General features: G+C 40.9%; 1 protein-coding gene across 11 annotated transcripts in view; it reads right to left on the bottom strand.

Annotated features, from left to right (window-relative positions):
- Nucleotides 1-27183, bottom strand: part of SPG11 (SPG11, spatacsin vesicle trafficking associated) — a 107551-nt gene that overhangs the window by 9973 nt on the left and 70395 nt on the right. For 10 of the 11 annotated variants that reach the window (XR_002345136.1, XM_021096391.1, XM_021096419.1 and 7 more), the window contains 6 exons: nt 16459-16621; nt 13713-13927; nt 11731-12484; nt 1918-2057; nt 598-796; nt 45-179 (listed from right to left, as the gene is read on the bottom strand). Coding sequence is in view for 9 of the 11 variants with exons in the window: in XM_021096391.1 (XP_020952050.1) it covers nt 45-179; nt 598-796; nt 1918-2057; nt 11731-12484; nt 13713-13927; nt 16459-16621 (1606 nt within the window). In the remaining 2 variants the exon portion in view is untranslated. Of the gene's footprint in view, nt 1-44; nt 797-1917; nt 2058-11730; nt 12485-13712; nt 13928-16458; nt 16622-27183 lie in introns of all 11 variants that reach the window. The other variant, XR_002345138.1, reaches the window with a different exon arrangement.

The following is a 27183-nucleotide window of genomic DNA, read 5'->3' as shown; positions in this document are numbered from 1 at the left end:
AAAATAAGAAAAAAAAAATTTAAGAAAAATAGCCAAGAACTTACTGCAAGACAGTGCCCCATGGGGTACAGAGGAAATCTTATCCAACAACTTCATGCCTAACAAGGTGCGGTCTTGACACAAAGTAGTCAGCTGAAGAAATGACTGGCTTTCCTCTGTTGGGGTGATCTGCTTATGTCCTGTACAAAAAGATGGGGGGAAAGGTGCTAGTTTTACCTTGAGAGAGGTGAGAGAAAGACAAGAGCCCCAGGGCAGGAGGCCCACTCTGCGCAGGTCTGGGCACCGGGAGGTAATGCTGAAGGAGCTCCCAGGGCAGCTCTCCTCTTGTGCTCAAATACCTTGGCTGAGCTGCATCTTACAGGACAGTAGGAGTTCATTAGCTCAGAAAAAGGCACAGCTACTCTAAATACAATCATAAAACAATAAACAAAAAGCAACAACAACCAAATAAATGCAGTATGTTTTTCTCTTACAAGTGCAACCTGGCAACTTGAAAGGACAACGCACAAGAAGTATATGAGCATAACAGCAAATTCTTAACACTGGGAACTTGAGAATGTGGTCTGAAAGCCCGGGGAGGCCTGAAAGGTAGGGCACCTGTTCCCTCTGATGGGGTCAGCAGCTCCCGGGTCACCTCTTCCGCCACAAGTTCAGCCACTGTGTCTGGCTCGAGGCCCTGGGTGCTGATGAAGGCTTGGGCTCGCTTGCATCGATCAGGCTGCTGAGAGGCCAGGATTGCCCGAAGCATGGCCTCACCATCCTGGGCAGCGACATCTGTGTAGCAACAGCCCAACTCCTGAGAGGAAGGCAAAGCCAACCCAGGTCATCATTGGGAGCCAGGAATAAGCCAGCAGAAGACAGACCTTCCTGAAATCTGATGTGGACAGATGCCATAATGCTCTAAGCTTAAAGATCACTCAGTCCGAACAGTAATCTTAGAAGAAACAAAACATTATTTTCTAGCCCTTTCTGTTTCTTTGCCAATGAGCTGAACACAAGCAAGAGAAAGGTTTGTCTTCAGAAAGTGTCAGGTGACTTAGCTCTCACTGAACACTGAGCTTTTCAAAAATTATGAAACCTGGAGTTCCTGTTGCAGCTCAGCAGTTAACAAATCCGACTAGCATCCATGAGGACAAGGGTTCGATCCCTGGACTCGCTTTATGGGTTAAGGACCTGGCATCGCTGTGAGCTGTGGTATAGGTTGCAGACGCAGCTTAGATCCTGCATTGCTGTGGCTGTGGTACAGGCCAGCAGCTGTAGCTCTGATTGGACCCCTAGCCTGGGGAACTTCCGTATGCCTCGGGTGGAGCCCTAAAAAAGACAAAAAGACAAAAAAAAAGACAAAGTTACATAAAACGCAGAGCCCTTTCTTTACCATTCCCATGGCAGCAAAAAACCCTCAATTTCCAAAGAAGTGTCTGAGTCCAAGGTGGGCTCTTAGTGCTTAGCCTCCTCTCCATGCTCTTTCTCTGCACTTAGAGTTTACTCTTTTTCTTTTTCATTCAGAAAGCCACAAACAATTCCTGGCTGCTCTGGCTCCTGTCTTTATAGTCATTATATTCCATTTAATGTTATTTTGGGCTCTTTCCCATACTGAAAGCTCCATATGGGAAACCTAAGATATTAGGGCAGGAAGAGACCCTCATCAAATCATCTATAGATCAAGAACCAGGGGCTGAGAGAAGTGAGAAGTCCTGCCCTAGCTTCTGATTAGGTGAACTGCAGCCAGCACTCAAATTGCCCCAGCCCTTGGCCTGACGTACTCCCCACTGCTCTCCAGGGATGGATTTACAGGGACCTCTGCTCCCAGGTCATGATTTTAATCTGAAGGGTGATGTCCAAAATCTACCTCTAACTTCCCACTTCCCTCCCCCTCAGAAGGAGCCTCCTGTGGAGACCCCACCCTTTGGCACATACCTTGGCAAGTTCATACAGACACAGGACCTGCCGGCAATAATTCTTCCCATGGAGGCATTTGCTTGTCAGAGTTTCCAGATGAGTCACCACTTCATCACTGGGGGGCAGCATCACAAATGACTGACTATCCAAACTTGAAGCTGGGAACAAATACAGGTTTGAGGAGGGCTTTAAGCTGGTAAGTTCAGGCCTCTTTCCAGTACCCTATGACTGTACTTCTCTGCTCACAGCTTCCTTCACTGCACCTGTGACATCCCCCTGGCTCTGAGACCACTTCTCACAAGGCTCACACCTCCCTTAAACCTTTTCTGGTATCTTCTTCCAGGAAATCCCAGACTGGGATACTTCAAAGGCCTCACAGGCTTCAAAAGACTCAAAGCTACCTAATGAACACTCTAGAGACCATCACCAAAGATGACTGCTAGATTCTCCTCTACACATATTCCCTCCCGTCCCTGGGGCGGACGGCCACAGGAAACTGCCTGCACCAATTTCCCCTTAGATCAAATGTCACGGGTCTATCTGACTCTATCTCCAAAACATCTTTCCAATCACTGCCTTAGTTCCAGCCTTTATCACCCTGCATCTGAGGCACTGTTTCTGTCTCTTGCTGCCAGCCTCTCCTCTCCCCAACTCAATCTTCCACACACTTAGCGCTCTTTGCATATTCTAAAATGCAAATCAGGGGAGGCGAAGCAAGACGGCAGAGGAGGAAGAGGTCCTGCTCACCTTCTCCCACAAACACATCAAAAAAACATATCTACATGTAAAATGACTCGCAGAGAATCTCAACTGAGTGCTGGCAGAAGAACTTAAACCTCCAAAAAGGGCAAGAAACTCTTGAGATTAACTGGGTAGGACAAAAGAAAAAAAGAGAGAGAGAGAAAAGGAATCAGGGCAGAACTAGCAATCCTGAGAGAGAGCTGTGAAGGAGAAAAGGAACCCATCTCCTGGGAAGCCACCTAACTGACGGAAAGATCACCTGAGTTGGCGGGACCTCAAAGTCGCTGGGAAAAGTGCAGCAGCTGGACTGAGAACAGCAGAGAGCCACACAGATCATCTGAACCATCGGCCTGGACACCACATCCTGAGACGCTCAGGCAGGGGCTGGGCGCTGAGACTCAGGCTCTGGAGGTCAGTCCCAGGGACAGAATTGGGGCTGGCTGTGTGGGGACGGCATGAGGGGCTAAGGAGCAGTGCGCCACGGGCGGGGGAGCGATTCGCCACAGGCTGAGGAGGGGAATGCCAGGGCAGAGGGAACCCAGGAGAAGGTCCAAACCCGCAGGACAGGCAAGGCACCATTGTTGGGGAGGAGAGAGGAGGGGCAGACGGCCACAGGAAACTGCCTGCACCAGAGTGTGCTCATGCCTGCAGGCTCTCAGAGGGCAGAGCAGCTCTGGTGCAGGCCAAGGGTGGTGAGAAGCCTCTTGCTCATTTAGGGCAGATTGGGCGCTTGTTGTGCAGGCTACCAGTGGCCAGGCACCTCTTGCGTGGGCTAAGGGTATCAGGGGGCTAAGTGCAAAGTGGTGCCTCTTGCACAATCTACAGGTGGCAGGAGCAGACCCCGGCAGTCGTCTCAAAGGCCAGGGGAGGTGTGGCTTGTCACCACTGGGGGCCTGTGAGTGGGCTCCACCTTCGACCCCATTCACCTCAGGGGTTGGCAAAAAAGAAAAAGAGAGGGCACTGCAACCAAGCACACCATATGCTGTTGTTCTCACTCCCCTAGGAACACACCCGCCCTGCAGCTGCCACTGCCAAATGCTCTGGGCGGCACCTAGACACTTGGTCACTGTCCCTTCCCAAGACCCTACAACTAGGAGCAGCTGGTGCAGCACCTCCTGCGTGGGCTAGGTGGGACAGGGTGCCTTTTGCGTGGTCTGTGGTCGGCGGGGGCAAACTGCTGCAGATATCCCTGATTCCAGAGGTGGGCGTGGCCTACCACCACTGCGGACACTTGAACAAAAATCACCTGCAGCCCCATTCACCTCAACGGCACCACAGAGGAGGGCATTGTGACTGAACACCACCTGTCGGTGCTCTCGCATCTCTGGGAGCACACCCGTCCTGCTGCTGCCACGGCCAAACATTCCAGGCAGTACCCACACACCTGATCTCTTGTCACTTCCCAGGATCCTGCAACTAAGAGCAAGCTGTACAACACCTCCTATGTGGGCTAAGTGAGACAGGTTGCTTCATGCATGGTCTACAGGTGGGGGGGGCCAACCACCACAGTTATCACTGACTCTAGAGAAGGTCATGGCCTGCTCCCACAAGGGGTCCCCGAACAGGCACCACCTGTGGTTCCAATCACCTCAGAGGAGAGCACTGCAATCGAACACAAGCTGTTGTTGCTCTCACTCCCCTGGGGACTCACGCACCCTGCTGCTGCTACTGCCAAATGCTCTGGTCACCTTGAAGATCTGCCTAGAGCTTATTACCACTTCCCAGGGCCCTGCAACTAGGAGTAGCCTGTGCCACCTTCCTGCAGGTCCTTGCTGCTGTTGAGAGTCCAACAATCAGGCACTGACTGCTGGCCCTACCCATCGCCTCCTTCTCCCTGAAAACACACTGGGCATCCTGGGAACAACAGCCTGCTCACACCGAAGAAAGAAACAGCAAGTATTCAAACTCCCACCCCCAAAATAAATAACCCCCCACAAAATACAAAGACGTGCTTTTGCATAGAAGTAGTCCTCCAAGACTACAGGTTGGCTTCCATAAATTCACAGAAAAAGAAAAATATAAGCAAGATGAAGAAGCTCAGAAACCATTCCCAGTTAAAGGAACATGATTCACATGAAGCAGCAAACAAGGAAACAGACCTCTGCAGTCTGACATACACTGAGTTCAAAAGGGAGGTATTGAAAATACTAAAGGAATTAAGAGAGGATATGAATAGTAATGCAGATTCCTTTAGAGAGGAACTAGAAAATATAAGGAGGAGCCAAGAAAAACTAGAAAATTCATTTGCAGAGATACAAACTGAGCTAAAGGCAATAATGAGCAGAATGAATAATGCAGAGGAACGAATTAGTGATGTGGAAGATAAAATAATGGAAATCACCCAATCAGGACAGCAGACAGAAAACCAAATAAAAAAAACATAAAAGCAATATAAGAGACCTATGGGATAACATAAAGCAGGCCAATCTATGCATAATAGGAATTCCAGAAGGAAAAGAAGAAGAAAAGGGGACTGAAAATATATTTGAAGAAATTATGGCTGAAAACTTTCCAAATCTAAACGATACTGATATCAAGATACAAGAAGCACAGAGCACCCCAAACAAGTTGAACCCAAACAGGCCCACATCAAGACATATTATAATAAAAATGGCAAAAGTTAAAGAGAGGATTCTAAAGGCAGCAAGAGAAAAGCAAAGCACTAATTATAAGGGAACCCCAATAAGGCTATCAGCTGATTTCTCTACAGAAACACTACAGGCCAGAAGGGAGTGGCAAGATATATTTACAGTGCTGAAAGGAAAATATCTGCAACCTAGAATACTCTATCCAGCAAGAATATCATTGGAAATAGAAGGGGAAATAAAGAATTTCTCCAACAGGAGTTCCCGTCGTGGTGCAGTGGTTAACAAATCCGACTAGGAACCATGAGGTTGCGGGTTCGATCCCTGGCCTTGCTCAGTGGGTTAAAGATCTGGCGTTGCCGTGAGCTGTGGTGTAGGTCGCAGATTCGGCTCAGATCCCGCGTTGCTGTGGCTCTGGTGTAGGCTGGCAGCTACAGCTCCGATTCGACCCCTAGCCTGGGAACCTCCATATGCCACGGGAGCAGCTCAAGAAAAGGCAAAAAGACAAAAAAAAAAAAAAAAAAAAAAAAGAATTTCTCCAACAAACAAAAGCTAAAAGAGTACAGCAATACTAAACCCATTCTAAAAGAAATACTGAAAGGGACTTCTCTAAATTGAAAAAAAAAAAAAAGAGAGAGAAATAAACAAATAAATAAATAAAATGCAAATCACAAAAATCAAGGATCAGAGTTCACAGCAGAAACAAATCTGACTAATATTCATGAGGATGTGGATTTGATCCATGGCCTCACACAGTGGGTTAAGGATCTGGTGTTGCGGTGAGCTGTGGCGTAGGTCACAGATGTGGCTCAGATCCCAAATTGCTCTGGCTATGGTGTAGGCTGGCTGCTGCGGCTCTAGTTCAACCCCTAGCTTGGGAAATTCCATATACTTCAGGCGCGGCCCTAAAAAAGCAAAGCAAAAAAAAAAAAAAAAAAAAAAAAAATTCAAGGATCATCTAGATATCTGAAAGGTAAAGTGAAATTCAAATATGTTCTTGATTAAAAAAAAAAAATCCCTTATCCTTGGAGTTTCTAAGGGATGGCAGTGTCCCTGTAGCAGCAAGGATGCAGGTTTGATCCCTGGTCTGGCACAGTGGGTCAAAGATCCAGTGCTGCCACAGCTGTAGTGTAGGTAGCAACTCCAGCTCAGATTCAGTCCCTGGCCCAGGAACTTCATAGGCCTTGGGGCAGCCAAAAAAGGAAGGGAAAAAAAAAAAGCTCTCAGCCTAAAATAAAACTTTTTAAATTTGATGCAAGGTTTCTGTTAGGAAAAAAAAGTAGAAAAGAATGTTTATATAACACTGTTTCTTTCTTTTTTTTTTTTTTTTGTCTTTTTGCCATTTCTTAGGCTGCTCACACCGCATATGGAGGCTCCCAGGCTAGTGGTCGAATCAGAGCTGCAGCCACTGGCCTACACCACGGCCACAGCAACAGGGGATCCACAGCCACAGCAACACAGGATCCGAGCTGCATCTTCGACCTACACTACAGCTCACGGCAACGCTGGATCCTTAACCCACTGAGCAAGGCCAGGGATTGAACCCATAACCTCATGGTTCCTAGTCAGATTCGTTAACCACTGTGCCATGACGGGAACTCCCTATAACACTGTTTCTAATAGCAAAAACAAACTTGGAAAATTTTAAATCTATCAGAGTAAACCATTGTTTAAAAAAAATCATAGTGCATTCATATAGTCAAATCTGCAGCCATTAAAAGAATGAGGACAATCTATGTGTACTGACAGTGAAAAATGTAGAATTATAGGTAGAACAATATAATTGCATTTTTGTAGAAAATAAATTGTGTATGTGTGCAAGTCTACATATAGAAAATAATGCATATCGAGCAAGTAAAATATGTTATTCTGGGGACTTTGGGGGAGTGGTGTTGAATGGGTAATTGACTTTCACTGTTTACTTTGTGCATTTATGTATTTTGAGTTTGTTACGGAAGTATATAATACTTTTGCATTTAAGATATTACTCTTGGGAGTTCCTGTTGTGGCTCGGCAGTTAACGAACCCAACTAGAATCCATGAGGACATGGGTTTGCTCCCTGGCCTCCCTCAGTGGGTTAAGGATCTGGCATTGCCCTGAGCTGTGGTGTAAATCGTAGATGCAGCTCAGATCCAGTGTTGCTGTGGCTGTGGCTGGCTGCTGTAGCTCTGATTCCACCCTTAGCCTGGGAACTTCCATATGCTGCAGGAAGGGCCCTAAAAAGCAAAACAAACAAACAAATGAAAAAAAACAAAAACAAAAAAAGATAGTACTCATAAAAAATAAGCTTTAGAGACAAAAAATAACTCAGACTATATTATTTCCCCTGCTTAAAAAAAAACTGGGGTTTCCAGTTCTAGGTCTCTCCCCCTGGACTCAATAGAAAACCTGGACACAGTGCATGCAGTGCTATATGAGGACTCTGAAAAGTAAACAGTAGCAGCAGCTGGACTGAAGATGACCTGAATTACCATTTTCTCCCTCTAGTAACTTCCAGACTGAATGTAATGCTACCTGAAACCCAGAACCAAGCATGAGGGTAGGCTTCAGGAGATGTCCTCGAGGATGGGCTCACAGAGCAAAAAGGGAACTCTTACTGCCCATTCTCTCTGGCCCCAGGTCCTAAGCAACCCCTTGGCCATGGTGGGAGGGGCTGCAGCAGCAGCTGGCAAGAGTCAAGACACAGAGTCTCTTTAAAGATCAGAGGTGCTCTTGTCCAAAGAGGGTAGTGAATATCTGGTTCCTTTTTGCATTACCCTCCTGTCAGCTGGCCCTAGGTGCAGGCAGTCAGGGAAGCGAATGACAGAAGAGGGTAACTAAACATCTAGCTTTGTCCAGAAGACTGAAAAGGGAAGCCTTAGGCAACCAGAAAATACTTGGGAGAGAGATTCAGGAAAGCAACACAATAAAGTTGTTTATAAACATTAGAGCTCATTCCTGAGCTTTGCATGTATGGATCTGATCCTAACCAACACATCCAAGATTTTGAGAAATGAATCAAGGAGACGACTACCAGGTTGCAGACCAACATAGGATGCTGCGCACAGGATGGATGTGAACAGCACCACAAAGAATTTGAACACTGAACTGATGTTAGAACCACAGCCCACAGAAAGTGGGTTGGAAGTTGTAGACTGAACCTAACCAGGTCAACTGCCTGCTAAAAACATATCAACATTCTTCATAGGATTTAAACAACACATCTCATAACACACTCTTCAAAATGTCCAATATATAACCCCAAATTACTCAGCATACAACAATGGTCATATAAGAAAATCTCAACTCATATAAGACAACAGACGATACCCAGGACTAAAATGACATAAATTTTGAAATTACCAAAAAAAGACTTTAAAGCATCTATTACAAATGTTCTAACAAGCAATTATGAACACTCTTAAGACAAAGAGAAAAATACAAAGTCTCAGCAAAGAAGTAGAGGGTATAAAGAAGTGGTCACAATCTTTAAGGCATTAGCCTGCTGTGGCCTCCTCTGCCTGGCAAAGCAATAAAAGTTATCTTTTTCTCCTTCATCCTCCCCCAAAAAAGGCATAAATAAGAAGAAAATGGAAATTTTAGAACTGAAATTTCAAAATCACAGAAATAAATGAATTAAAAAACTAATAGAGTGGAAATACCAGAGGAAGTCAGTGAAATTGAAAAAAGATGAATAGAAATTATCCAATCTGAACAACAGAGAAAGACGAACAAAGCCTCAAGGGCTTGTGAGAATAAAAAAAGTTCTAAGACTCATGTCACTGGAGTCCCAGAAGGAAATCAAATATTTGAAAAGAATAATGTCTGAAAACTACCTAAATTTGGTGAAACACATAAACCAATATGTTTAAGAAACTCAGTGACCCTCAGGTAGGATAAATCCTCAAAAACACATGCCCAGTGATGCTATCAACAAACTGCTGAAGACTGAAGACTGAAAAAAAAGTCTTAAAAGCAACAAGAGAAAAATCCTTTATCTACTGGGGAAGAATGATTCAAATAACTGCATATTATTCATCAAATACCATGGAGGTCAAAAGAAAGTGGCAGAATATTTTTAAGCGCAACAAGAAAATAATAAATGCTCTATATCCAGCAAAAATCAGCCTTCAGGAGTGAAAGCACAATAGAGATGTTCTCAGATGAAGAAAAACTGATGAAGTAAAACTAAGAGAATCTGTTTCAAACCAGCAACTCTAAGGAGAAAACCTAGAACATAAGAAATAAAGGAAGAGCAATAAAAATTACAAATATCTGAGTAAATATAATAAATTACTCCTGAGTTTTTTAAACTATATTTTTCAGTTGAAAGCTAAAAAAAACCAGCATTGTTTGATGAGATTTTTCAATGTATGTATATGTAATATAGTAAAGCAACTAGTACATAAAGGAAGAAAAGTAAAGTGACCTACATGGTGGTAGGTGGTAAAACCTTCAGTTGAGGTAGGAAAATATTATTTTAAGTAGACTGTGAAAAGTTAAGAATGTATAATATAATCTCTAGAGCAATCAAAAAAACTATGCAAAGATATACACAGTCTAAATCACAAATTAAAATAGAAGAATTTAAAAAACGTTCAAGTAACCCAAAGGCAGGAAAAAAAGATTTCTTCCAAAACCACAAGCTACAGAGTTCCCGCTGTGGCTCAATGGTAATCAATCTGACTAGTAACCATGAGGATGCAGGTTCAGTCCCTGGCCTTGCCCAGTGGGTTAAGGACTGCTGTGAGCTGTGGTGTAGGTCGAAGACCCGGTTTGGAACTGGTGTGGCTGTGTCATAGGCCACCGGCTACAGCTCTGACTGGACCCCTAGCCTGGGAACCTCCACATGCTGTAGATGCAGCCCTAAAAAGACAAAACAAAACAAAACAAAACAACAAAAAAAACCTCACAAACTACCAAAACTCAGCCAAGATGAAAAAGATAACCTGATTAGTTGTATAACTATTAAATAAATTAAATATGTAGTTAAAAATGGTTCAGACGATTTTACTTGTAAATTCTACTGGTCATTTAAAGAAGAAATAACACCAATTCCACATAATATTCTCCAGAAAACAGAATAGGGTGTACTCTCCAACTCATGAAACTAGCATTACCCTGATTAAAAAAAAAAAAGATAGTACAAAAAAGAAAAAAGAACAAAAGAAAGAAAAGAAGATGTACAGAGCAATTTTTTTTTTTTTCTTTTTAGGGCTGTACCCTCAGTATATCGAAATTCCCAGGCTAGGCGTCAAATAGGAGCTATGGCTGCCGGCCTGTACCACAGCCATAGCAATGCAGGATCCAAGCCGAGTCTGTGACCTACACCACAGTTCACGGCAATGCCAGGAATGGAACCAGGATCCTCATGGATACTTGTCTGATTCCTTTCCCCTGGGTCACAATGGGAACTCTCAGATCAATATTCTTCATGAACATAAATGTAAAAATTATCAAAAAATAGCAAATATATCAAAAAGTATAATGCACTATAACAAAGTGAGGTTTATCTTGGGAATGCAAAAGCTGGTTCAATAAGAAAAAAATAAATTACTGTAATCTACTGTATCACTTTATTTTTTTTTTCTTTTTAGGCCGACACCTGCAGCATATGGAGTTCCCAGGCCAGGGGTCAAATCAGAGCTACAGCTGTCAGCCTACACTACAGCCCCAAGCAACATCAGATCTGAGCTACATCTGCCACCTATGCAGCTTACAGCAACACCAGAGCCTTAACCCACTAATCGAGGTCAGAAATAGAATCTGCATCCTCACAGATACTAGTCGATTCTTTGCCTGTTGAGCCACAACTGGAATTCCAATGTACTGTATTACTAATCTAAAGAAAGAAAGAAAAAAAAACCCCACAATCTTATCAATGGATGCAGCAAAAACACCACAAAATTAAACACTGATTCATGATAAAAACTCTCAGCAAATGAAGAACAGAAGGGAACTTCCTCAACGTGACAAAGGGTATCTTCAAAAAACTGAATGCTTCTTCCCTAAAATCAGTAACAAGGCAAGGATGTCCACTCACCACTCCTATCCAGCATCATACTGGAAATTCTTGCTAGAGGAATAAAGCAAGAAAATAAGGCAAATAGATTGGAAAGGAGGTAAATAGAATTGCCTCTATTCATAGATATAATTGTCTCTATAGAAATCCCAAGGAATCTATAAGAAAACTCCTAGGATAAGTGAGTTTCGCAAGGTCACAGGATTCAAGTTTAACATAAAGAAATCAACCGTATTTCTATATATGGTCATGTACAATTGGAAACATGATTATATACAATAAATTTCAGTGAACTAGCTACAAGTCAGAAAGATTCCCACTAAATTTGCTACTAAGCTAGTTAAAAGACATAGGTGTTTCTATTTCATTGACTAGCTAATTACCTAGTTTGTGGATTACTCTTAACTTAGTTTAACTAGTGTGCTCAAAGGGACGCTTTCTTTCAGGAGAGAATGCCAAAAGCACCTCATAGGCCTCAGGGCAATTTCACCTCCTTCACTTACTGCTTTGGACTTTCCTTAGAGGAATGCCAGTTTCTTCTTCTTCCTCAAGCAGCTCAGCACTTCGTAGGAGAGCACCCATCTCTGGGTGCATGTCGTCCACACTAGCTTCCCCTGAAGCCAGTGCTCTGCAGTGCAATGCCAAAGCAACATCTTGGTTATAGAAATGAAAATACCGGCATATTCTACTTGCTTCATGCACACAGCCATCATCCAATAGGTGCCCAATCAAAAAGTTTAGGGATGCCTGCTCCTTCCAATCCAGTCTATTCTCACAGTTGTCTTTGGAAGGAAGGCCATTAAGTTTTAAGTACTTTGATGTGTTCAGAGCAGGCAACTTAGAGAATGAAAACTCACTGGCTAAACTGTCAAAGGAAAGTTCACCACTAGTTGAGATGTGTTGAGAACATCTGGGCTCTATTTCCTCCTGATTTCCTCTGAGAGTGTGCTGGGTGATACGGCAGAGCCAGATTTGCTTCTCTAACTCCTCCAGCTCTTCCAGAGGCACCGGGTCCTCCTGGGAAAGCCAGTGCCCTGCTAGTGTTAGCAGCAGATGGCGCTCCTCAGTGTTGCTCCATCCCTTCTCAGCTGGGCACTCACATGCCTTAAAAGCCTGGGCTGAGAAAAAGGAAGATGCTGCTTTGCTTGAAATGCAATTTTTCTTAAAATTCTCATGACATTTTTTCCAGAAGTCAATTCTTGCTTGTTTCAGAGACGACTGGTCAATGTGTTTTAAGGCCCGCATTTCCTGCGTTATCTGTGAAATTTAACAAAGCAATTTTTAGCTTCTCCTGGGGATAAAGAAGTATCATATACATTAAGTTATAAGTAAAGATAAATGTGAATAAAAAATATCATAAATTCTAATGCTCCCTAAATATACCATACACGTTAAAATCCAAATCAATTCAGGAACATGAAGGATGGCTACAGATTTTTTTTCTGGAAAGTTAAGGTATGAAAAAGAATTGTAAATTTATCTAATTGAGGAAGCCAACATTGGAGTTCCCGTCGTGGCGCAGTGGTTAAAGAATCCGACTAGGAACCATGAGGTTGCAGGTTCAATCCCTGGCTTTGCTCAGTGGGTTAAGGATCCGGTGTTGCCACGAGCTGTGGTGTAGGTTGCAGACACAGCTCGGATCCCGTGTTGCTGTGGCTGTGGCGTAGGCTGGTGGCTGCAGCTCCGATTAGACCCCTAGCCTGGGAACCTCCATGTGCCGTGGGAAGTGGCCCTAGAAAAGGCAAAAAGACAAAAAAAAAAAAAAAAAAAAAAAAAAAAAAAAAGAGGAAGCCAACATATATATATATAAATATATGTTCCATACACACACACACACACACACACACACACGCGCGTGCGCGCGCATCTTGGCCTTAGCATGTGGAAGTTCCAAGACCAGGAATCAAACCTGCACCACAGCAGTGACAATGCCAGATCCTTAATCCACTGAGCCAACATGGAAACTCCTGAAGCCACCTTGTATTTATTTCTATTCAGTGTAAAATAGTTATAGCACGTCCTATAAGCTAAATTTAAATTTAAAACAACCATTCTTCAAAAATGGGTATTCTAGGCTCATCCATTTCTGAAAATAATGTATATGTCAAAAGTGAAAAAGCATCATCTCAGATAAATTACATATCTCACTGGATTCTCTGTTTTATGCTGCTTCAAAATGCTAAAATTTTGGAGTTCCTGTCGTGGCTCAGCATTAACAATCCTGACTAGTGTCCATGAGGACACAGGTTTGATCCCTGTCTCTGGCCTTGCACAGTGGGTTGGGGGTCTGGTGTTGCCATGGGCTGTGGTGTAGATCCCAGATGCACCTTGGCTCCCACACTGCTGTGGCTGTGGCATAGACCGGCGGCTGCAGCTCCAATTTGACCCCAGCCTGTGAACCTCCATATCCCATAGGTGTGGCCCTAAAAAGAAAAAGAAAAAAATATATACATATATATAACTTAAAAGACTAATATAATAATACCTCTTCAATAACCAAGTTGTCCACAGGTAGCTCAGCTAATTCTGCTACCCTCCTGGCCAAGGCAAACTGTCCATCTGTCTCTAGCTTTTCCAAAATAGACTTACATTCATGTTGAAAATTTTCTAGGCTGTAGTTGGTAATAATTACATGATTAATGGTTATGGATGTATCCTTCAAAATTTGGCTAAGGACACATAGCTTCTTCACATCTGGACCTGTGGCAAAGAGAAGCAGATATAAACACTTAAACTGTAAAATACTGCCGTGGCATTTCAAGGGTAACTAAATATGAGGGGAGAGTATGTATGTTTAACATAATAATGTAATTACAGGGAAAACGAAAACCTGCTTTTTGTTCTTGTTGGCTGGCAGAGGAAGAAAAATGCAGCTCCTGCATAGTAAGAACTATTAGAGATTAGCACACAGACTCCACCTACACATCTAGCTTTATATTCAGGGCAGACACTGGGGGCCTACTATGTATTAGCAACTCAGTTAACCTTGGGAAGATTTGGCCATTGATTCAGGTTAATTCCATCTTTTTCTAGATTTTTCTCCTACCTTGGACAAATTTGTTTTTATGATTGTTCACTCATTCATTCAATTCAGGCATCATGCATCATGTGGATCAAGAAACAGAATTAGTAGGACAGCTAAAACTGCAGCTGGTCAATAGCCAAACTGACAGTGTATGTAATGCGATACACTGTCTTCAGAATGTAGCACCACTTAATCCTCCAGGCATCTAATTTAACCCAGGGAGACCCGGCTAAGCATTTCCTGATGTCCCTAGGAAATTCTCTTTTTTTAATTGAGTATAATTTTAAGTCAAATGACTTTTAATTGAGTATAAGTGGCTTACTAATAATAATACTTATTATTTGTTTTATTTATTTAATACTAGTGGTATTATAATGTTAGTTATAATATTATATTAGTTTAGAATCACTACAACATAGTGATTCTGTTTTTATACATTATAAAATGATGTCTAATTACTATCTGCCACTATACAAAGTTATTACACTTCCCTATACTGTACATCACATCCCCATGACTTATTTATTTTATAACTGAAAATTTGTACCTCTTAATCCCTTCACTTATTTTGCCCACCCTCTCCTCCTTCCTCCCCTCTGGCAACCACAAGTTTGTTCTTGGTATCTATGAGTCAATTTCTGTTTTGTTATGTTTGTTCATTCATTTTTCTTTTTTCTTGCTTTTCAGGGCTGCACCCGCAGCATGTAGAAGTTCCCAGGTTTGGGGTTGAACTGGAGCTGCAGCTGCCAGCCCACAGCCATAGCCATAGCAACGTGGGATCCCAGCAGCATCTGCGACCTACACCACAGCTCATGGCAATGCTGGATCCTTGACCCACTGAGCGGGGCCAGGAATCGAATCCACGTCCCCATGGATACTAGTTGGGTTTGTTTCCGCTGCGCCACAAGGGGAACTCCTGTTCATTCATTCTTTAGATTCCCCATATAAGTAAAATTGTATAATATTTTTGTCTGCCCTAAAAATCCTTATCCTCAATAACATTAGGAATTCTCTGCCAACAAATTGTTTGGCTGTTTCTCCTACTCCAAATAGAGCCTATGTGTGCTCTACCACAACGAAGGGGCATGAACGACATTCCAAAGGAGCCTGCACCCAATGCTGCCTGCTGGGCTGTGACCTGACTTTAGGTAGTTCCTGTGACAGTGAGACACCCTGCACAACAGCCAGCAGTGTGGGTGTGCTGGGTTTCTTTGCTGGCATCATATAAAACATGGATTAAAAAATATATATATTTCTTTTCCCTAAGTATTATACATGGTATACACATTCAAATATTCTATAAAAACCATATTTATATGAATAAATTAAAGTAACAGTTAACAATGTAGACAATCCCTGTATTTTTTTAAGGTTAGCATAACTCTGGCAAGAAAACAGGAAATTCATTTCTGAAAAAAATTAAAGTTAATACAGAAAAGGATCTACTGTTTGGTCTATAGAGTAACTGATAAGTATCAGCTTATATACACTTATATACACTACCTTTTGGACACATTTACCCTTTCTTTCTAGTCATCAGCCCCACAGCCTACAACATTGGCACAGAGCCCATGCATTCCATCACTGTCCTGTGCAAATGTGAGCTCTCAAGCTGAACATCTGTGATTTAAAATGTGATAAAATAACCCTAAATAGTGAAAAATGCCAGCATCTAGTGTAAGAACGCTATTATCACGCAACAAAAACTTAAAATTATCAAACTAGCAGAAAAGAAGGCAAAGCAATATTAATTTCACTCAATCAGCAACAAGACTAGAGACTGCCAGTGTCTGGAGGAATCTGCTAAAAACAGGCAAACAGTTGGTCTCTTGAAACTTTCAAAATAAATTAAGCATTCCTGAAACAAGTGTGTGACCTTGTGTAACAATGACATGTTAGGGTTACTTGTCAGAAATAAAGAATGATAGTGACAGGGTGGTCAGAGGCCAGTAGGGGGAAATCTGGCTATTTGCCAGAATGAGTAGATAGCTGTATTATTTGTGTTATATTCTATTGCACTATTTGTGATATGTTTTAAATGCTTTAACCACGACAAGTTAAACCTCTTCTTTACACCCCATTCTGGGCTATAAAGGCAATGTTTTATATCATATGGATTTTAATTTTCTGAATTCCCTTCTAAAATACATTCAAGATTAAGTAAATTAACCTCCTAATAGCAACTTAACTGTAAGGATTATCTTACCATCAGAGAAGAGATGCTGTATTCCAACAAACAGCTGCAAAAGCTTTCCCAGCTCATACTGGGTCCTACACTGCTGCAGCATAAGCTTCAAAAGAAAACAGACGTGCTCCTTCAGCCAAGGGGCAGGGATGATAGCATGGACCCTTGGGGTTGCTGTTTCAAGCTATGGAAAAAAAGAAAGGGCCAGAGAAAGTGATTTCATAGGAATAGCAAATCAAAACCTCCCAACTTGGGAATGTCTAAGAATACCAGGATACCATCAAAGGCATCTCCCATTACAAAGTCTTATTCAGGTCCTTTCCAAACAGCAGGAATTGGTAGTACAGATCAGAGGAGTAGCAAAAATAATCCCTCCTTGGCAGCTTTGTAGTTTCTCTCCTCAAGGGATATCAGGTGTAGAGAGTCGTATATGTAAAAGTCATAAATGGGAAAGAAACCCAAATACTGAATGCTAACTATGGAATGAAGCAATGCAAATACCCCCAAGCTAATGACTGCTAAAACAGTAGCCCTGTGAGTTGCTGTGGAATGAACAAAATCCTTAAAACTCCAACTGCCACTTCCTAAGATTCAAGAGCAAAAGTAGGGTACAACACATGCCCCTGCAAACAACATCACCAAAGGGGTGGGCATACCACCTAAGCCACCCTCTGGCCTGATTTCTGTACCCGCCCCTGCCCTGGCCCCATATAAGGAACTAGTTCACCCCCGCCTTGGGGAGTGAGCAAGCAAGGTAACCTGTTGCTTATTTTTGCTTCCCCCCGCTGCAGCAGGGGCCCAAATAAAGCCTTGCCTAAATTTTCCTGTTTGGCTGCTCATCAATTTCTATTGATTAAGGAGGTCAAGAGCCGTGGATAGTAAGAAGATGGCCTTGGGTATGGTGATGCCTTTTACCTAGTGAGAGGGGCCAGGGATCAAACCTGCATCCTCATGGATACTAGCAGGGTTCTTAACCCACTGAGCCACAGTTGGAACTCCAGTGATGCCTTTTTAGATAAAACAGCAAAGAAAGACTCCATGAAAGAAATAACTGATAAGCTGGACTTCATTAAAATTTAAAACCTTTTGCAGTACAAAAGACAATGTCAAGAGAATGAGAAGACGAGCCACAGACTGGGAGAAAATACTTGCAAAAGACGTATCTGATAAAAGACTATTATCCAAAATATACAAAGAACTCTTAAAATTAAACAATAAGAAATCAAACAACCCTATTAAAAAAAAATAGGCCAAAGACCTTAATAGACACCTCACCAAAGAACGAACATATACAGATGGCCCATAAGCATATTAAAAGAAGATCCATACGATGTCATCAGCGAAATGCAAATTAAAACAACAATGACATATCACAATATACCTATTAGAATGGCCAAAATCTGGAACTTTGACAATATCAAAAGTTAACAAGGATATGGAGCCATAAGGATCTCTCATTCATCACTGGTGGGAATGTAAAACACTATAGCCATTTTGGAAGACAGTTTGGTGGCTTCTTCAAAACTAAACATACTCTCATCATATGATCCAGTACTCCTTGGTATTTACCCAAATGAGCTGAAAACTTACATCCACACAAAAACCTCCACATGGATGTTTATGTTTAGTCATAACTGCCAAAACTTGGAAGCAACCAAGATGACCTTCAGTTTGTGAATGGATATACATACTGAGGTATATCCAGACAATGTAGTATTATTCACCACTAAAAAGAAATGAGCTTTGGAGTTCCTGTTGTGGTTCAGTGGTTAACGAGCCTGGCTAGTACCCATGAGGACACGGGTTTGATCCCTGGCCCTGCCCGGTGGGTTAAGGATCCAGCATTGCCATGAGCTATGTAGGTCACAGACGCAGCCTGGATCCCACATTGTTATGGCTGTGGTGTAGGCCGGCAGCTACAGCTCCGATTCAACCCTTAGCCTGGGAACCTCTATATGCCACCAGTGTGGCCCTAAAAAGACAAAAGACAAAAAAAAAAAAAAAAAAAAAAAAAAGAGAGAGAGAGAAATAAATGAGCTTTAAACCCATGAAAAAGATGCATAAGAACCTTAAATGTATATTACTAAGTGGAAGGTGTTAGGTGGTAACTATACAAAATGAAACACAAAGCTGCAAGACAAAAATAGCTGGAGAAACTGTTAAATTCTAACAACATAACTTGTATCTTCCCTATTTCTTACTCTATCACAAACCTGTGCTAAAAATAGAAACTACCCCTTTCCCTATGTAGCTAGCTGGTCCCTAAGCTGCAAGAAGCTGGAATTCTCTCTGATTGATGCACCTTGCCACTCCGTTGGTTGAGAAAGCTGCTTGAGATCTCACTGCTCCCGTCTCTGCCTCTCTGCCTCCTTTTGCCTCTCTGCCTCCTTTTCCCCTCACCGTTTCTAACAAAGGAGCAAGTCTTAAGTCTACATTGTGTATAATTACAATTTACTGCCTTCGGGAAAAGGCAAAACTATGGAGGACAGTAAGAGATCAGTGGTTACCAAGGGGTAGGGACAGGGAGGGATGAATAAGCAGAGCACAGAGGATTTTTAGGACAGTGAAAATATTCTGTATGATATTGCAAAAATGGGTATATGTCATTATACATTTGTCCAAATATACGTCCAAAGAATGTACACCAAGAGTGAACCCTAAAGTAAACTATGGACTGTGGGTGATTATCATGTGTCAATATAAGTTCATCCATGGTAACAAATGGATCATTCTGGTGACTAATGACTAAGGCTATGCAAGTGTAGGGAAAGGTGGTACATGGGAAATCTCTGTAACTTCCTTTCAATTTTGTTGTGAACGAAAACTACTCTAAAAAATAAATTCTGGAGTTCCTGTCGTGGTTTAGCAATAATGAAACCGACCAGTATCCATGAGGATGTGGGTTTGATCCCTGGCCTCGCTTAGTGGGTTAAGGATCCGGCATTGCAGTGAGCTGTGGTGTAGGTCACAGATTCGGCTCAGGTCCCTCATTGCTGTGGCTGTGGCATAGGCCAGCAGCTGTAGCTCTGATCTATCCCCTCACCTGGGAACTTCCATGTGCCGCATATGGACCCATACAGGCTAAATAAATAAATAAATAAATACCTCAAAAAAAAGTATATGTGTATGAGGGAAGGAACAGCAGAGTCAAAAACACCAGGATTCTGTCTCCCTACCTAGACAACAATTACTTGGCACGATCTGTCCATTTCCAACATGTAACTATTTGGAAACTCTGGAATCTGTAGAAGGCTTGCAACTTCTAGAAGATGACTTGGAAGGTAAATTGTGGATAATTTCGGTCAATTTCTGTCCTTAGCACAGTAGCTGCTATCCATTTCTCACTCCTAGCTACCTGTCAGGAAGCTTGCACATGTTCTTAGAGGAGCTTGCACTCAAATTGCTGGGGGCAGCAAAAAGGACCCTGGGTCCTTCAAATATCTCTGTCTGCTGCTTCTGATCACAGAGCAAATTAAGAGGCAGAGAGACATTATTATTTCACCTCCACTATTGCTGTAAGCTTTTCCCCCCCTCAGCTGATGTGACTTCCAGGGAATTTAAAAGGCTTCTGCCCTTTTCTTCCCCTTTTCATTTTTTGCTTTTTCCCCTTTCAGGAGTCAGACATTGAATAATAGGATATTAAAAAACAACTGCATATACAAGGAAAATTATAAAGTGGATTTCCCTTCATGGCTCAGCAGTTAATGAACCCAATTAGAATCAATGAGGATGCAGGTGCAATCCCTGGCCTCTCTCAGTGGGTTAAGGAGCTGGCATTGCCATGAGCTGTGGAGTAGGTCACAGACATGGGTCAGATCCCTTGTTGCTGTGGCTGTGGCACAGGCCAGCAGCTGTAGCTCTGATTTGACCCCTCACCTGGGAACTTCCATATGCTACAGGTGTGGCCCTAAAAAGAAAAAAAAAAAAATTTATAAAGTGATTCTGCATGCCCAGGAAAAGGCTCAAAAAAGGCCTGAGAAGACCTTGAGTTTACACCTCAGGCTTACCCTTGGTATAGCCTACAACAATCAGAAAAACAAAAATAATAACAAAAAATAGCAAACCGTGGGAAGGGGTAAATCTGATTTCCAGATTTACTACATTATTAGATTCAAACTTTTAGCATTCAACAGAAAATCACAAGACATACAAAGAAACAGGAAATATGGTCCATCCAAAGAGAGAAAAAAAATTAATAGAAAGTGTCCTAAAAAAGACCTAAGGGCAGATACACCAAACAAAGACTTTAATTTAAAAGATGCTTAGGAGTTGCTACTGTGGTACAACAAGATTGGCACTGTCTCTGTAGTACCAGGATAGAGGTTTGATCCCTGGCCCAGTGCAGTGGGTTAAAGGATCCAGCATTGCTGTAGCTGCAGTGTAGGTCACAACTGTGGCTCAGATCTGATCCCTGGTCCAGGAACTCCATGTGCAATGGAGTGGCCAAAAAATAAAAAATTAAATAAACTAAAGGTGCTCAAAGAACCACAGAAGATATACAGAGAGTTAGGAAAATAATGTGTGAGCAAATGAAAATACCAATAAAGAGACAGAAAACAAATTCTGGAGCTAAAAAGTACAATAACTGAAACAAAAAATTCACTAAAAAGATTCAAAGGAAGCAGAAAAAAACTAGAAAAGGCAGAAGGAAAAAAAACAGTGAACTTAAAGAAAGGACAATGTTAACTATTAAGTCTGAAAAAGAAAAAGACTAAAGAAAATCAAACAGATTTCTTTTCTTTTTTTTTTTTTTTGGCTGCACCCACAGCATGTGAAAATTCTTGGGCTGGGGACTGAACCCACACCACAGTTGTAACCTGCACCACAGCTGTGGCAACACCAGACAGATTCTTAACCTACTGTCCCACAAGGGAATTTCTGTCAAACAGATTTCTTTAGGAGATCTATGGGACATCATAAAGTGGACCAACATAGGCAACATAAGAGTCCCAGAAGGACAAAGGAATAAAGAGATTATTTGAAGAAATAATGCTGAAAATATCCTAAAATTGATGAAAGACATGAATATAAACATCCAAGAAGCTTGACAAACTCCAAGTAAGATGAACTCAAAGACCCGAAATGAGACACATTATAATCAACTTTCCAAGACAAAAAGAAAAATCTGAAAAACAATGAGAAAGAAGCAACTGATCCCATACAAACAACCAAGCCTCAGTGAGATTATCACCAGATTTCTCATCAGAAACTTTGGAAGCCGGAAGGCAGTGGGCCCATATATTCAAAGTGCTCAAAGAAAAAAACTGTCAACTAGGAATCCTATATCTGGCAAAAATATCCTTCAAAAGTAATGGAGGGAGTTCCTGCTGTGGCACAGTGGGATTGGCTGCATCTCTGCAGCACCAGGGCACAGGTATTTGATCCCTGGCCTGGCACAGTAGGTTAAAGGATCCAGTGTTGCCACAGCTGTGGTGTAGGTCACAACTGTGGCTCGGATCTGATCCCTGGCCTGGGAACTCCATGTGCCATGGGGCAGCCAAAAACAAAAATGTGTTGGAGAAATTAAGATCTTCCCAGGTAAACAATAGTTGAGAGAGTCTGAGGCTACCATATCTTTCCTGCAAAAAATGCTCAAGGGAGTCCTGCAAGGTAAAATAAAATGACACTAGATAGTACCTCAAAGTGATATGGAGAAATAAAGAGCTTAATAAATATGCAACAGGGGCAAATATAAAAGCTTAATCGATACATAATGCAGGAAAACATAAAAATTAGTAGTACTGTAGCAACATTTTTTTGTTTTCTATGTGGTTTAAGAAACCAATACATTTAAAGGAAAAAGAACAACTATTAGTGCAAAAGCTAGTATTATTTTAACTTTGACCTGTAACTCCAAATCTTGTTGTCTTCATAATTTAAGAGACTAATGCCTCGAAAAGAATTATTAGTTCAAATCTGGGGCACATGATATATAAATATGTAGTTTTGTGACATCATCAATCAAATGGGGTGGGGACAGTGCTGTAAAGTTTTTGTATGTTATTGAAGTTAAGCTGGTATAAACTCAAATTACAGTATTATAAACTTTAGAACGTCAAGTGTAGTCCCCATGGTAACCACAAAGAAAACAGTTACAGAATAGGCACAAACTGAAATGAGAAAGGAATTTAAAAAAATAAATAAAAATCTCATCACAAAAAAAAATCAACACAAAAGAAAACAGTAATGCAGAAAATGAGAGACAAAAAAGCTATAAAGCATATAGAAAACAAATAGCACAATAACAGAAGTTCCTTATCAGTAATTACTTCAAATTTAAATGGATTAAACTCTCTAATTAAAATATAGAGGTTGGCAGAATGGATAAAAACACATAGTCCAGTTATAGAGATTCACGAGATACAAAGACAGAAACAGACTGAAAGTGAAAAGATGGAAAAAGGTATTCTGTGCAAATAGCAACCAAAAGAGAGCAAAGGTGGCTATACAAATATCAGACAGAATAGACTTTAAATCAAAAAAGGTTATAAAAGACAAAGGACACTATATATTATTAAAAGGTTCAGTACAGCAAAAACAAACAAAAATATTTACACACCTAATAACAGACTATCAAAACACATGAAGCAAAAACTGATGGGAGTACCCATCATGGCTCAGTGGTAACGAAGCTGACCTAGTACCCATGAGGATGCGGGTTTGATCCCTGGCCTTGATGGGTGGGTTAAGAATCCAACATTGCCATGAGCTGGGGTATAGGTCACAGATGTGGCTTGGACTCCAAGCTGCTGTGATTGTGGTGTAGACCAGCATCTATAGCTCCAATTCAACCCTAGCCTGGGAACTTCCATATGCTGAGGATGTGGCCCTAAAAGAACTAAAAAAAAAAAAAAAAATGATGGAACTGAAGGGAGAAACAGACAGTTCTATAATAATAGTTGGTGACTTTAATACAGACATACTTCATTTACTGTGCTTTGCAGATATTGTGTTTTTTATAAATTGAAGATTTGTCACAACCCCACACCAAGCAAGTCTATCTACACAATTTTCCCAAGAGCATTTGCTTATTCTTCGTTACATTTCAGTAATTCTCACAGTATTTCAAACTTTTTCATTGTTATTATAGTTGTTATGGTGATCTGTGATCAGTGATCTTTGATGTTACAATTGCGAAAAGTGCTTGCTGAAGTCTCAGATAGTGATTAGCATTTTTTAGTAATAAAGTGTTTTTATTTTAATTTTATTTTAGCCACACCCACAGCATGTGGAAGTTCCTAGGCCAGGGATCAAACCCACACCACAACAGCAATCCAAGCCACAGCAATGACAACACCAGATTCTTAACCTGATGAGCCACCAGGGAACTCTAATACACACACACATATGCACACACATACATAATGCTATTGTCACCTAAGAGACTACAGTATAGTATAAACATAACTTTTGTATGCATTGGGAAACCAAAAAATTCATGTGACTTGCTTTATTGCATATTCACTTTATTGCAGTTTCTGAAACTGAACCTGCAATATCACCTGTACTCCACTTACAAAATGGATAGAATAACAATGACAGGAGATAAGTAAGGAGACAGAGGACTTCATAGAGTAAACCAACTAGCTATAAGAGACACACAGAACACTCTACCCAACAATAATAGAAAACACATTCTTACTGAGTTCACATGGCATATTTTCCAGGAGAGAACATATGTTAAGCTGTGATTAAGTCCAAATAGATTTTTTTGGCCCACCCTGCAGCATACTGAGTTCCTGGGCCAGAGATCATATCTAAACCAAAGCTGTGACCCAAGCCACAGCTGCCGCAACATTGGGCCAGGGATCAAACCTGCATTCCAGCACTCCCAAGATGCTGCCAATTCCATTGCACCCCAGCAGGAATGCCACAATAGATTTTAAATGATAGATATCACATGAAGTATCTTCTCTAACCACAATGGGATGATGTTAGAAGTCAATAACAAAAGGAAACTGGAAAATTCACAAAATTGTGGAAATAAACATTTTTTTAAAGAAAGAAGACTCAAATTACTAAATAAGAAATAAAAGTGGGGACAATACTATTTTACAGAAATAAAAAGAGGATCATGAGAGAGTACTATGAACAAATACATGCCAAAAAGTTGGATGATCTAGATGAAATGGACAAACTCCTAGAAACACAAAACCTATCAAGACTAAATCATAAAGAAATAGATAATATGAAGAGACACATAGTAAGGAGATTTAATCAGTAGTAAAATATCTCCCAACTAAGGAGTTCCTGCTGTGGCGCAGCAGAAACGAAATCCTATTAGGAACCTTGAGGTTGTGGGTTCAACCCCTGGCCTCACTCAGGGGATTAAGGATCCGGAGTTGCTGTAAGCTGTGGTGTAGGCCAGCAGCTATAGCTCTGATTTGACCCCTAGCCTGGGAACTTCCATATGCTGCAAGTAAGGCCCTAAAAAGCGAAAAAACAAAACAAAACAAAAACCTCCCAACTAAAAAATGAGACCAAACCCAAAACAATTCCCAACAAAGAAAATCCATACACTTGATGTGTTTACTAGTTAATTCTACCAAACTTTTAAGGAATTAATACAAACCCTTCTTAATCTTTCCCCAAAAACTGGAGAGGAGGTAACACTTTTCAACTTATTCTATGAAAACAGTGTAATCTTGATACCAAAGACAGATAAAGACACTACAAGAAAACTACACACCAATATCTCTTATGAACATTGATGCAAAAATCCTCAAAAAAAGACTGACAAACTGAATTCAGTAGCATATTAAAAGGATTACACACCATAACCAAATGGGATTTATTCTTGGAATTCAAGAATTGTTCAACATACAAAAAACTAGGAATATAAGGAAATTACCATCACATAATAAGCCATATGTGAAAAACTCACAAGCATCATACTCAGTGGTAAAAGACTGAGAGCATTCCTCTATGATCAGGAAGAAGGCAAGGATGCCTGCTTTCCCCACTTCTATCAACACTGTTCTGAAAATTCTAGCCAGAGTGTTTAAGCAAGAAAAAGAAATAAAAGGCATCCATGTTGAAAAGTAAGAAATAAATTTATCTGTTAGCAAATATGATCTTATATAAAGATTTCAAAAACAAAAAACTTAGTATAAATGAATTCAGCATTGTAGCAAGATACAAAGCCAACACACAAAAATCCATTGCGTTGAGCAATCTGAAAATGAAATTATAAAACATTTCTATTTCCAATAGCATCAAAAAAGAATAAAGTACTTAGGGGAGTTCCCTTGTGGCGCAGCAGGTTAAGTATCCAGCATTGTCACTGCAGTGGCCTCAGTCACTGTTGTGATGTGTGTTCCATCCCTGACCTGGGAACTTCCACATGCCACAGTGCAGCAATAAAAAAAAAAAAAAAAAAAATTCTTAGGAATTAACCAACAAGGTAAAAGACTTGTCAGTGAAAACTAAAAACCATTTTTGCAAGAAATTAAAGATATAAATAAATGGAAACATATTCTATGTTTATGAAATGGAAATCTTAATATAGTTAAAATCTCAATACTATCCCAAAGATCTACAGATTCGATGCAATCCCTACCAGTATCTCAATGATGTATTTTTAACAGAAATAGAAGAACCCATTCTAAAATCATATGGAATCTCAAGGGACCCTGAATAGCCAAAACAATCTTGAAAAAAAACGCCAAAAAAGAAAAAAAAGAAGACTCACTCTTCCTGACTTCAAAATTTACTACAAAGTAATTAAGACAACACTACATTGTTATAAATGTCATAATCAAGACAACATGAGACAATAAAGTAATCAAGACAACACTATACTGGCATAAAAGAAACATGTACACAAATGGAATAGAATAAAAAGCCTAGAAATAACCTTGCAAGGGTGCCAAGACCATTCAATGAAGAAAGAACAGTCTTTTCAACAAACGGTGCTAGGAAAACTGGATATACACATGCAAAAAAAAATGAAGTTGGACCCTTACTGAACAACATACACAAAAATTAACTCAAAATGGACCAAGGACCTAAACAGAAGACCTAAAACAATTTAACTCTTAGAAGAAAACATAGGACAAGAACTTCACAACCCTGGATTTGGAAATAATTTCTTGGATAGGACATCACAGGCATGAGTAGCAAAAGGAAAAATACACGAATTGGATTTCAAGAAAACTTTTAAAATTTTGTGCATCTATCATCACTATCATCAGAGTAAAAAGGCAACACACAGAATGAGAGAAAATACTTGCAAATCATATGTATGATATGGGATTACTAGCCAGAATATATAGAGAATTCCTAAAACTTAACGACAAAAAACCAAACAATTCAATTCAAAATGAGCAAAGGAGCGCGCCCATAGTAGCGCATCAGAAATGAATCTGACTAGGAACCATAAGGTTGCGGGTTTGATCCCTGGCCTTGCTCAGTGGGTTAAGGATCCGGTGTTGCCATGAGCTGTGGCAGAGGTCGCAGACGCTGTTTGGATCTGGTGTTGCTGTGGCTCTGGTGTAGGCCAGCAGCTGTAGCTCTGATTAGACCCCTAGCCTGGGAACCTCCATATGCCGCAGGTGCAGCCCTAAAAAGACAAAAAAAGAGGAAAAAAAAAAATGGACAAAGGACTTGAATAGACATTTCTCCAAGGAAGATATACTAATAGCTAATAAGCCCATGAAAAGATGTACAACATCACTAATCATTAAAGAAATGCAAATCAAAAGTACAACAATAACTGACAGAACAATGTAAATGAACCATAATAAA

This window comes from Sus scrofa, chromosome 1 (genome assembly GCF_000003025.6).
Source record: "Sus scrofa isolate TJ Tabasco breed Duroc chromosome 1, Sscrofa11.1, whole genome shotgun sequence".
In the NCBI taxonomy this organism is placed as follows: Eukaryota; Metazoa; Chordata; class Mammalia; order Artiodactyla; family Suidae; genus Sus; species Sus scrofa.
The sequence above is the reverse complement of the archived record's forward strand: the minus strand, read 5'-3'. Positions and strand labels throughout refer to the sequence as shown.